The sequence below is a fragment of the Triturus cristatus genome, chromosome 8 (assembly GCF_964204655.1).
Source record: "Triturus cristatus chromosome 8, aTriCri1.1, whole genome shotgun sequence".
Lineage (NCBI taxonomy): Eukaryota > Metazoa > Chordata > Amphibia > Caudata > Salamandridae > Triturus > Triturus cristatus.
This window is the reverse complement of record NC_140591.1, coordinates 979639777-979653253: the sequence shown is the minus strand read 5'-3', so window position 1 is coordinate 979653253 and position 13477 is coordinate 979639777. Positions and strand designations below refer to the sequence as shown.

General features: G+C 42.3%; 1 protein-coding gene across 2 annotated transcripts in view; it reads right to left on the bottom strand.

The window, feature by feature from the left end:
- Positions 1–209: 209 nt before the first annotated feature.
- SH3KBP1 (SH3 domain containing kinase binding protein 1) overlaps positions 210–13477 on the bottom strand; it is a 1226118-nt gene continuing 1212850 nt past the window's right edge. For both annotated transcript variants that reach the window (XM_085622521.1, XM_085622520.1), the window contains one exon: positions 210–3013. In XM_085622521.1, the coding sequence (XP_085478647.1) occupies positions 2972–3013 (42 nt within the window). In that variant the 3' untranslated portion in view covers positions 210–2971. The remainder of the gene's footprint in view (positions 3014–13477) is intronic.

Sequence of the window (13477 nt, the reverse complement as noted above, 5' to 3'; positions counted from 1 at the left end):
CAATTTTTTATCGAGAAGAGGACCCCACCCCCAGATTCCACGTTTGTCCCTTAAGCATGCTCGCTACATTAAAGTCATACCCAACTTTTACGTCGCACCACTTTCAAATGTCACCAGCTGCCACTGTTGTTCAAGACATATTCATTTTCTCAACTATCTCATAACAACAATTCTATGACGCCTAGAAATAAAGTACAGATGCAAATGAAAACGAACAATAAAAAAATCTATTTCATTAACGTTTTGAAGCTTACAACATAGTGGAAAGTGACATTACATAAATACCATGAATAATACAAAATGCAAGTCAAAAATCAATGCCACAACAGAAGGACCCTGATACAATCTTTTCATAATCCATGATTTTATCATTACTCATTGGTACACTATTTTGCATGTTTTAACTAAAAAGAAAAGAGTGCCAGGCAATGAGGAAAGAAATAAAAAAAGGAAAATGAATTGTGTCACTTTATGATTTCTCAAGTGCCTCAAGCGGTCATAGAGAATGAATAGATGGGGCATGCTGAAGCCGAGAGGCCTTTCCCAACCTTGCTTTGATGAGCCAAGTTGTGAATAATATTTCACGTTGCTACATGAGTAGTTTTACAACACATCAGTGGATTCTAGTGGGTCTTTTGAAAAAAGACTGCAGAAACTGTTGTGTGGTGGTATTACGTTTTGTGGGAAATACTTCGTTAAGCAAGGGGACAAATGTCAGAGACCAAAAGTTTTTTTGTTTTTTTTTATATCTAGCAAGAGACAGTTGCACAAACTGAAACACATTACTAATATGTTTGTTTAAGAGTAGGGAGATAAAAGGTGTGTACTTTAAAATAAAGTATTTTTAGTTCTGGGGTTAGCCAGGTCATTTTAATTTTATCAAAATTATATGTATAATCTACTTACTTTTGGGGCCTTTTACCTGACCCGCTTACTCTAATGGCTGTTATTGTGTCATTCACATTTTTCTTTTGCCCTCAGCAGCATATATTGTGGGGTAGTGGGTTAGCTCATTACATCCATTGGTTAACTTCACTGTTGCAATGGCATTCTGCCCTTTCAGGAGTAAATCAACACACAGTAGTTCCCAGGGGCTAAATGTCAAAATTTGCTTTGTGAGACCAAAACAAAATTTTTGGCTTTCAGCCACTCAATTTTTTATTAGATTGAGGATGGCTGGCAGCCTCCCCAACAATAAAGTTTTGCAAAAACCATGAAAAAAGAAAGACAAGGGTAGACAAAGCTGAAAGGATGGAATCCAACATCAGATCTACTGGCTTTGCCATGACTTGTTCATCGATGGGTCTAAGAAAACAGGTGAAAAGCTGTAGCCGGCAGATCAAAATTATTTTTTCCATTTCCGTTGACGGAAAAGATTTGAAGATCACAAATACACAAACCCAAACAGCAAATGTATTACAATCCAACACAACTAAAATGATGTGAAATAACAAATGATAGTAACATGGTAGAGAAAGTGGCAATCGCCATGAGACAGAAGCCTGTGATATTCAAGCTACAATCCACCCACTAACACAAATGCTGACTGCAATCCAATTTCCAAAAGTAAGTATTCATAAATAATGGTAGACTTCCAACTTGACCTGCTGAAATGTGGCTTTATTGTTATCATGTAACAAGCCTTCGAAAAAAGACAGAAAGAGTGAGAGCATCAGTGAGAACGTGACACGGTGGGTGAGAGTGAGATAAAGAGCACATGTGTGCTTGAGTGTATGTTCGTGTGTACATAAACAGACAATACTTCCAGTGGCTTCCTGATGCCCCAAGACAATGCTTGCACCTTATCTTCCTGGAAGACTCCTCTGCACCCTTCTCCCTTAGCTAATTGTGTTCCTCAGTGGATGGCAGCCTGTTAAGAACTTAGCAACAAATTAACAATGTACCCATAAAACATTCGTGTTTCCCACTTTTAATCAGAAAAAGAGTTGCAATGTTTCTTGTGTGGCCATTACTGTACGGCAACTACGAGCAATTAACAGTTTTTGGTAAAGATCTACCTTTCCCAGAAGCTAATTTCCTTGGTATACTTTCACCAAAAGGCAGTTGGGGAGGTCATTTAAAGGGCTCACAGTAATATTTCATCTCTTGTTTGCCAGGACCAGCAGCAAAGACAGAACAACATAATTGAAAGAGCAAAAGCTACAAAATTCCTTACCATATGCTACGTTTTTGGGGGGGTCGTCTGCAAATAAAGCCAGAAGTCAAGTTTTTAACTTTTAAATCTATGATATAATATGCCGATGAAAAATAGCTGGGAAGTCCTTATACTGAAACTGTATGATTTTGATTTGTTTAAGTCCTAACTCATTAGGGACATGCTGAAGGCACACAATTCCTGCACACACCAAATTATCTTTTATGACACGCTGAGAAGAAAATCTTGAAGGGAATTCAAGAGGTCTTTTGAGAATTAAAATTGCATATCTAATAGAATCCAAACCCGGGTAACATAAAATCAAGCCGAATGACAGGAGGCAAAAAAAGCTGTAACATTCATTCCTGGTTATATGTGGTCCGAACAGTTTAAGGGTCCATGATACATAATGACAGAAGAAGAGACGGTTGTAAAATCAAAAAGTTTGTAAACGAATCATCTGACATAGCCTGTCATTGAAAAATATCATCAAAACAGTACCACTTCGGACTTAACTGCCTGAGGTTTCATCATTGATGGTCTTAAAGTACAAAAGCCAATGTAGCACACGTGCGATCAACTCCGTCTTAACCATATGCCTCATGGGCCAGCGCATCCTAGGGAAATATATCACCTTCTCCCATCCCCCACCCAACCCCTTTGTAATTTCTGTTGTGCTATCACACAATTTGTGCTGACGCTCAAACTAAGCGATGCAGAGGCAAATCACAATTTGGCACACAGTTATTTTGGCTGTGGTGGTTATCGAAGTCTTGGAGCTGTGACGAATAACGCGTCATTCCGTCCATTAAATTTTCATTTTGTTTGGAGAGTCTTCTTTATTTCATTGACTTCCATCTGCCAGGCAAGAAAAAAAACAAATTTTTTGTAAGCATATAAATTATATCACTAGTTATTAGCATTTTTAATGTGATAAGGAAACAAAATGTCGGCCTCACAAATCATAAATATGTTTTCATGCAGACTAAATCATAAGGATCAATGCACCCCCCCCCCATAAAACCACCATGATGTCCAAAAGCACCAATAGGATCATTAGTTCAGTTAAAAAAAAGTGTTTAGCACTCTTTTGAACAAGCTATAAGCATTTTAGAAAAACGTCAGCAGATGAAATATCCTAATCTTTCAAATATCATTAGCAAAAATATCACCAGACAGAAACATTGTGTTCTAAATACTGCCTATAAAGAATCATCTTATTGGATGAAGATGTTCTATTATTAGCTGCAATATGGCTATAATTGGGTAAACTAAATATAGGACAACACCATATTTCTGTCCAACAATATTTTGATTATGATATTCTGGTACCATAACCTTCTGACTTCACCTTAGGAATTGAACACACATTGTTTGTTACATACTTGACACAACATGATCTATATTTGTATTGTAATGGAAGGTACACTTATATAGCGCTACTGTCACCCCAAGGGTATCCTGGTGCTTAGATTACCAATCAGTCACTGCGAATATCTAACTGGGATAGGCAGATCTAATCTCAGGGAAATACTCTGGTTTTCAGTTCCTTCCTGAAACGTGACACGGTGTTCAATTGTCTAAGCACCGGAGGCAGACCATTCCAAAGTCTGGATGCTGTAAAACTAAAAGATCTGCCACCCATATGAGCTTTGTTAACATGGGGAACACAAACCACATTGGCAGAGGATAAGCGCAAGTGTCTAGCGGGGGAGTACCATACAAATTTCCCTTGCAGCAATTTTGGCCCAGTTTTATGTATTGCCCAGTAGACGATACAAAGTGCCTTAAATTGAATCCTCTGCGCAATGGCCAGCCAATGTAGGTCCCTTAAGGCCAATGAGGCCGAAGCTCTACGAGGCCGATTTAGCGCCAGCTTGGCCGCCATGATCTGTACTTTGTAGTTTATTTATCATGGCAGCTGGAGCACCTAAAAGGAGGGCATTGCAGTAATCTATTCTTCTTAAGACAATACTCCGTACCACTTGAGGTCTAGCTGAGGTAGGTAAAAATGGAAGTATCTTCCGAAGGACTCAGAGCAGAGATAAACAAGTGTTCACCGTTTTGTTCACCTGGGAGTCCAGTTGTAAATTACTGTCCATCACTCCTAAATTGCGCACTGTACTAGCGGGCAATAAGGAGTTATTAGCCGGGCCTGGCCAAAAGTCTACTGGGAGAGGTCGTTGAGCTTTACCTGCGGTATAGTACAGGACCTTAGTTTTTTTCCCCATTAAATTGCAGTAAATTCTCTTTCACCTATTCTGCTGTTCTATGCATACAATCATGAAATGTTTCTAAAGGCACTGCTTTATTGCCCTCAATGGAAAAGACAAGCTGAGTGTCATTCGCATAGTTTATGACATCAATGCCAAATGATTTTATTAAGACAATAAGAGGGCGAAGATAGAGGTTAAACAAAATTGGGCTGATAGCCGAGCCTTGTGGAACTCCGTGTTTAACATCTCTATTCTGAGAGGTGAATGGCGACCAGTGCAGCCAGTCCCGTGCCCTACCCACAACACCCATCTCCTCCAATCTTTTAATCAGGATCCGGTGATTAACCGTATCGAACGCGGCTGACATGTCAAGCAGCACTAAAAAGGCTGTCTGACCACTGTCAGCCCGCAATCTCAGGTCATCCAAGACTGCCACCAGGGCAGTCTCGGTCCCGTGTGCTGGGCGAAACCCAAATTGGACACCGCCCAGCAGATCATTATCCTCAGCATATTTTGAAAGAGATTTGCTCACTATCCTCTCTAAGATCTTAATCGGATACGGTAGCAGGTAGATGGGTCTGTAGTTAGACGGGCACTGGGGATCCAATGTAGCCTTCTTTAACAATGGGGTAACAACTGCCTTTTTCCAGCATTCCGGTACTACACCATTAGTTATAGATTGACAGCAGATTTGATACAGATGCGGAAAGAGTTCACCACCAAACAATTTCCAGAACTTATGTGGAAGTGGGTCCATAGGGGAACCTGAAGAGATGCCAGCTGCTATTATATTAAATTCCTCCTGCGAGGGAACCTGGAAATGATCCAGAAGTTGATGTTCCCTATCAATTATACCACAGTTTACTGAGGTGTCATTACCAATGCACTGATGCGTATCATCATCCGCAGAGGATTTTAATCCAATTAAAATCTTAATGATTTTGTCCTCGAAAAAAACTGCTAAATCATCGCATAATTCTTGTGATGCCGGAATTTTTGATTTTGCGCAGTCTGGGTTGGATAGACCTCTTACTAGGCTAAATAAAGTTTGAGATTTATTAGCTGAATGTAAAATGGTCTCCTCAAGATATTTAGCCTTAGCTTTACCTATCAGCTCTTTATAAGAATAGAGCAGATTTTTTAAGGCTACATTGTCTTTCTCTGGGTAATTCCTTCTCCATTTCCTTTCTGCTTTAAAACAGCTAGTCTTCATCAATCTAAGCTCTTCGTTATACCAAGGGGCAGAAGGCTTTTTACATCTTTTAGCTTTCCTCATGGGGGCTATCTGATCTAAAGAATTGGTAATCTGATTACACAAATTCAGGTAGTTCATCTCCACTGACTCAAAAGATAAATCCATCATCAAGAAGTCGTGGAAGATCCGCTAGTTTTAATATTTTGGACCATTCTTACTATTTTGAGTAACGGTCACATAGTTAGCTTGTTTTTGATGATTAGCTACTTTTAAAGAGAAAAGGACCAAATAGTGGTCTGTCCAGCATAGCGGAAGTATCTCCTTTACAGTTGTGACTCTTTCATCAGAGAAAACAAGGTCAAGCACAAGGCCCTTCTGGTGAGTAGGATGTAATACCAGCTGTTGAAGATTAACATTCTCACAGGCCTGGCATAGCTCTCTAAAGGCTATATCAAGGGTACCATTCTCCCAGAGATTAAAGTCTCCAAGGATCAATAGCTTAGAGTGAGAGTGCGATAGATTATATATTGCATCAATCAATTCTTGATAACCATGGGCAGCACCGCCTGGTGGTCTATAGCAAAGTAGGCCTGTATATAGAGCACCACTAGTATCCTTAAGTGAAAACCCCAGTGATTCAGTCCTCGGAATGTCCTCTACACAGAGTTGGGTAAGGTTCCAGATGTCTTTGTAGATAAATCCTACAAATTTTATAGCCTGGGGTGCAGACTAAACCCAGCTCAACTTCTCTATCTACTCGTGTCCAAGTTTTGGTAAGAAATAGGATATCGAGGTTATAATCTTCTAATAGTATGTAAATCTCTAGATAGTGTTTAGCCAGGGATCTAACATTAATTAGTCCATATTTGTGTTCCTCTTAGCTTATTAAGAGTAGGGGATGAACACACCTGCCATCAAAGAGACAAACGCTAAAACCTCGAAGTAATGCAGATAAAATGAATAGAAACAATATAAAAAGAGTGAAGATAACCAAGAAACTAGAATATGAATAAATGGCACACTTTCTCTGCATTGTTATTCATAGCTTTCTTGTTTCTCATTTTGATATTAGCGCTGGCTTTTCCCTGCCTCTGCATCAACTCCCTATCCCCAGTCTAGGAATTGCAAAAAATAGAATAAAAGAATTAAACATAATATAATCCAACATATTTCAGAGATCAGCACACTTCTTTGTTTCCTACCAGATGAACACCAAACATTAATTATCCAGTACTGTACTTTGCTTTTACAAATCATTGTTCACAAACACATAAACTAATTGAAGTGAATGGAGACTACGACTCCCACAATGCACTAATTTTGTAAGTAAAAATCCTGGACAAAGCACACTGTGTGACGGTACATGAAGCGTACCAGCTTAAAAGTAACTTATTTTCGTATTTCTGATATCAAATTAAATATATCTTGGCTTTTGACAAGATGGACATTTCCAAGAAAAATCAAAAAATTTATTTGAGATCTTTTAACTATGTAAAATATATATTTGGGGCCAGATGCATTAGCATTTTTCTCCTCGCAAACCGTTTGTGCTTGCAAACAATGCTTTTGCGATGCATCAAGCACAATTTTGCTATTCGGTATCCTGTAACCAAATCGCAAAATGGGTTTGTGATTCACTATTTGGAAGGGGCGTGTTTAGGACGTACCTGTCAAATAGCGAATCCTAATAGTATGCATCAATGTTTTGTGACCGTGAATGCGGTCACAAAATATTTGCATATTACCACCTACTTCAAGTAGGTGGTAAGATATTCGCAAATGGGAAGGGGTCTCCAAGAGACCCCTTCCCCTTTGTGAATGCTTGTACAAGCATTTTTAAGAGCAGGCAGTGGTCTCACGGACAACTGCCTGCTTCTAAAAAATTATAAGAAAACTTTTAATTTTTCTTTTTGTAAAGCATCTTGTTTTCCTTTAAGGGAAACGGGCTGCTTTACAAAAAAAAATGATTGCTTTATTTAAAAGCAATCCCAGACATGGTGGTCTGCTGATCTCAGCAGTCCACCATCCCTGTAGTTTTTGCGATTCCTAGGGGGTAGAAAATTGCGACCTACCTCATTAATATTCATGAGGTAGGTCATTTGCGACCCCTTAGAAATCGCAGAAAGTATACTGCACACTTTCATGCATGCCGTTTTGCGATTCCTTAATTGCGAACTACAAATCTCAATTCTAATATGGTACCCCTGGGAGAAATACAGGACCATGGGCGAGGTACCATTACTATGTGAGTCAGGGGGGTGCAGGCGTGCCTTGTGAATGAAGAAGACACAAGGCCTAACATACTATTTACTTGGGCCGACCCTAATTATGTGGCAATTAGTCGGATTTAGACTGAATTAATAATGATGTGCTGACCTTGAAACAATGTTATATGTCATTGTATACTTGAACATTTAATTGTATGTGCTCATATTCCAATGTATGTGATTTCATGAGCTTGTTAAATAAAAAGTACCCCCCCCCCAAAAAAAGATATCTCAATTGTGTGCCTCTGCTTTCACGTGTTAAAAGTTTTTGACATTTATTATCACAGCATTCCCATGTTATCTGCAGCAGTTTATGTTACTTGGAGGCAATTGTTCCCATTGAATCAATCACTGTAACAGCAGGAGGGGTTCTCTGAATTAAAAACATGTTCCCATCTGCCAGACAGGCATAGATAGGGTCACAAAGCTATTTAAAAAAAAATATATATATATATTTATTTGTAGAGAGCTAACAATCATCCCTGAGGACATCACAGCTCTAGGTAGCAAGAATTTGTTGTACAGTTACCGGTGGGAGTGGTGGATCTGACAGATGTTAGGGTCTAGGAAACAGATGGGTTTAGAGCTTTTTCCTAAAAAACAGGTAATCTGCTGTAAGGCGCAGGTCTTGAGGTAGTTCGTTCCACTTTTTTGCTGCCATATATGAGAATGAGCGTCCACCTGCCCTCACTTTCCTTATGCGCTTTATCCTGGCTTACGCTTGGTAAAGTGACCGTAAGCACCTTGTAGGCGCATAGAATTCGATTTTATTCTGTAAAATTCTAGGTCCACTGCGGTGTGGTGCCTTATGTGCGCGGCTGAGTAGCTTGAACACCGCCCTCTGTTGCATGGGTAGCCAGTGGAGTTGTTGCATGCACATGGATGCTGAGCTCAGTCTGCTTTTATTGCCTACCAAATTCGCTGCAGCGTTTTGTAGTACTTGTAGGCGTGCAAAGAGGTAATCTGCCATGCCTACGAACAAGGCATTGCCATAATCTAGCTTGCTAATGAACAGCAGGGCCTGTGTAACTGTTTGTCAATACTCCAATGGGATCCAGGGAAAGAGTCTTCTTAGCATTTTCAGCGTAGCAAAGCCCCTCCCACACAGGACCCGCACATGGTCCTTCATGGAAAGGGCATTGTCAATGAATATGCCTACGTTTTTAGCACATTGCTTGGGTGCTGGAGCGTCTCCCAGGATTTGTGGCCACCAAGTGGCATCCCAAATCAGGTTAGCTCCACCAAAGAGCAGGATTTCCGATTTCCCTGCGTTTAATTTCAGGCAATGTTCTGACATCCATTGTGCCATCTCTGCGAGGCAGTTTTTCAGTTTTGCTTTGGTGTCATCATGCCTTTCCTCAAGTGCTCCCATCAACTGGGTATCATCCGCATAGGAGCAAATGCTGAGACCCCATCTTGTACTGATTTTCGCTAAAGATGACACATATGCGTTGAAAAGTGTGGGGCTCAGGGATGCTCCTTGTGGCACGCCACACCCAATGGCCCTGGGTTTAGAAAAGAGCTGGTCTAGTTGCACCGTTTGGGTTCTGTTACTCAGAAACGAGCTGACCCACTAGGGCTTTGGCGTGGATTCCTTTTTCATGCAGGATTTCCAGCAATTAGTTGTGCGAGACCGTGTCCAACGCTGCCGACAGGTCCAATAATATCAGGGCTACCGCTCACCCCTGATCGGTCAGGGATCCGATGTTATCTAAGACGGACAAAAGTGTTGCCTCCGTGCTGTTAGTGGCTCTGAAGTCAGTTTGTGTGGGGTCCAATAAATCATTGGTCTCTAGATAGTTGGATATTTGTCTGTTGACCAATCTCTCCAAAACTTTGGAGAGGTATGGGAGCTGAGAAATTGGCTGATAGTTTTCAGGATTGTGCACATCTGTTCCTGCTTCCTTCAACAGGGGAGTCACTATCGCCTGCTTCCAGACCTCAGGGAAGGTGGCAGAATTAAGAGAGTGGTTAAGTAGCTGAGTGACATAGGGACATAGCACTGCTGTAATCCGAGCAAAAATAAAGTGAGGACAGGGGTCTAAAGGTGATCCAGATTTCACTTCCCCCATTGCTTTTAGGACCTCATCCTCTGTTAGGGGGGGGAAGTTACCCATACTGGATGTTGCAGTTGGGTGAGGAGTCCGGTGCTCCCAGCGAATTGAGTTTGCCATAGTGTTTGGGTTAAAGGAAGAGTAAATTTTACTGATCTTCTCGGAGAAAAAACTGCTGATTTCTTCACAGGCTTCTCCTGAGGGGGGCAATTTTTGAGACATACTCCCAGGTTTGCTAAGTTCCCTTACTATATTGTACAATTCTTTTGCTGAGTTGCAATTCTCGTTAATTCGTTGTGCGTAGTAGGTCTTCTTAGCTTTTCTAATGGCGTTATTGTAGGTCCTAAGCTCAGACATATACCTTAACCTGTCAGCTTCCTGCTTAGACAGTCTCCATTGTTGTTCACTTATTTTACACTTTCTTTTGAGTGCCCTCAAGATGCCTGAATAAAAGGGCTCTCTGTACATATACTTTGTTTCCACCAGCCAAATAACAAATTTACATGTAAGATTTGTAAATTACAAGGCTCTTACCTCTCTTTCCTAAACAATTCTACCGACCAGCTACACTAGGCCTTTCTTATTCTATATAGTTGGAAAATGTTGCTAAGAAGACTAAAAAGTGCCTCTCCGTCAGCACCAACAGAATTGCAAGCTAACATTACTTGAGTGGAGTCCATTATTCCTTCAATCTTTCTGAAGATTCTGTGGGATTTCTATCTGCCTAAAAGTTCAGGAAGAGACAGAAATTTTACAGGTAATTTCTAAAATGCCTAGTTTCTGTTGGAAATTTTCAAAGATTTTGAAATTATGCAAAAAAGGAAGACAAGCTAGTAGGCAAGTATTTAATTGAAAATACAATACAAAAATACACATATCAAAAGCAGGAGAAAATAAGGAAATACTTCCCCCATCAATTAATTACATACTGATTTATACAGATACGAAAATCGACAAATACGGCGGCAAAGGCAGCATAATACCACAGCTAGTAAGTTGTATCAGACATTTATTTCCAGATCTCACTTTTTTTTTGTGAAGACACAAATCTGGCACATATAGACTTTCGAATAATTGTACCAATTGTAGCTTGCTGAACCATAAAGCAAATTATGGTACAGCCTTAGTTTTCCAGTTTTGGAATATTAAAAACTTAAGGGCCAACAAGACGATAAATGCGAACTGTTGCTGCCTTTCAGAAATATCTGAACTCTGTGGTACTAATCTGAACAGGGATCTGAATCTGGGCCTAGGTTAATCTGCAGCTGATGGCTTACAAACACAAAATCTGCTCCAAGAAATCAGATTGCTCATGATACAGTCCATATCCCTTGGTACAGGAATAGTTTGTGTAGGAGAGTGGCATCAACTGCATAGTTGCCCCCAACTTTTTGCTGATGTTTTGACTGTTTTATGACACTAGCCAGGCTGTGGCCCTGCTATCCAGGACCCCAGCCTATCTGCTTCTTCTCTAAACTGATGAGAGTACCTTCCAATTGGATACTGAGGACACCCTACCAGACCCTTGTAGATGGTACCCTAGGTACCCAGGGCATGGGTCCCTCAGAGGCCTACCAGGGGCTGCAGCACTTATTGTGCCACCCCTGGGACAGCCATACCTAATGACACCACCAGACCACTACTGTAGTCTGGGTAAGGTGGTGCATGCACCCCTTACAGGGATATAGGTATCCTGTATCCCACTTAATACAACATATATATCCTCATAGGTCACCCCTAGAGCAGGCCTTACTAATCCTACAAGGCAGGGTGCTGAGATATGTGTGAGGGGGGACCCCTACCTGAGTAGGGCCCCTCTGCAACCTTCATAAAATCATTACTGGGTTGTTTGTAGTGTAGCCATACCATATACTCTTAACCGCATTATAAGTCTATCGCGATAGCGTGATAACTTGAGAATGGCTACACAGAACCATATCGTGTTTGGTGTCAAACATGTAGGAATCATACCCCCAATCCAGCCATGGGACTGGGGGCATGATTCCCCCCTGCTAGAGGGGCGATATGGGAAAAGCGGCAGAATTTAGACACCAATTTAAAAGTGCACGCGAAGTACAAAATGGATGCTAGCCGCCACCCACACGACTCTGGCTGCCTGTTGCTGGGCAGAACTCCAGCCACGGCAGCTGGACAATAGGGATCCTGTTGCAGGGAGGTGTTCCCACCTCCCCAGACGGACTATGTGGATTGGAACTTGGTGGGTGCACCATAGGATACCTTTCAGAGTTGCACGTAGGCTTCTCCAGTACCTACATTCTGCATACACCGCCTGGAACCGGTTTAGGGGCATCCTGTCCCCTGACCAGGTAGGAAACACACAAAGGGGAGAGGGTGTAGCCACCCTTTCCCGTCTGACCTCTCATTGGTGGACCCTGATCTGGACACTCCCCTAATCTTTGGATAAAGGTGAATACTGGGTCCCCAGAGCCTCAGATTATTCTTGAACTTCACAGTCTTGACCTTCGACTTGCTGCCGCACAGCTACCTGAAGAAATCTCCTTTGGGGTAAAGGAGTTACCCCCCGGCTTGGCAGGCACCTGAAACACTGCAAGTGACCCGGTTGGAACCTCGCTGCTCCTTCGGACATCGACGACTCTTTCCTACCTTGAGGTGGGTTTCCAAGCATCCCAGAGGCCAGTGAGTGTGCACAGCAAAGCTCTGCACCGTGGACCCCGTGGGTGCCGAGATCCCCAATACCCCAGGACACCGGCCACCTCTTGCATAGCACCCGACCCCGATGAGTGGGGAAGTCGTGCTTTGGCCCATTATTGAGCCAACCTCTCTGCAGCAACTGTGCCAAAGATCGACACCCTAGCCTGCTCCGGCGACCCGTTGGCGCACCTTTACGCACGCCAAATTGCTGCCTTCCGCGGTCTCTTGTCTCTCGACTTGGGGGCCCTAGCGGAGGACAATCTTTGATTACAAGAGTTCCCCAGGTTGCTCCGGGCCTGCTCTTCAGTCTCCTCGCTGGAGATCTCGCTCAGACCTCGTGGGTGTGCACCAGTAGCTGCTTTGTGTTTCTTGCGTGGGTTGCGGTTGCCAAGACTTAGCGGATCCAATCCGGACACTAACACCGCAGCGACCCTCATCCTTCGTGGGACAGTCGCCCTCCAGAAGCTGGCCTTCCTTGAAGCCTCCTGGACCCCGTGGCTGACGATCCAAGCTACACTTCTTCGACCTGGAATCACCCGACATTGAAGGGCTCCTTCTCTTGAGCCCCCTGATCACTGTGCTGTGACCCAGACTCTGTCCCCTCTGCTTTCAGGTTCCTCTCTACAAGATCTACATTTTCATTCTTCACGACAACGACGACGCTTGTGGCTAGCAGCAGTTCTTCACGTTTTGCCATTGAAAATCAGCCTGCGACCCGACATCGAAAACTACCTAAGCACCCGGCTTCCCTGGGGCAGGTAACAGAGGTACCTCGGTACTCTCGTGGGTGTGGGCCCTTCAAAAGCTTAACTCTAAAGTGTTGAACTTGAACTCCTGCTAAAAGTGTTTTTAAACTTGTAAAATCAAACCGCAACATTCTCCATAGGCTATAATAGAGATCCCGACAGTAACTTCAG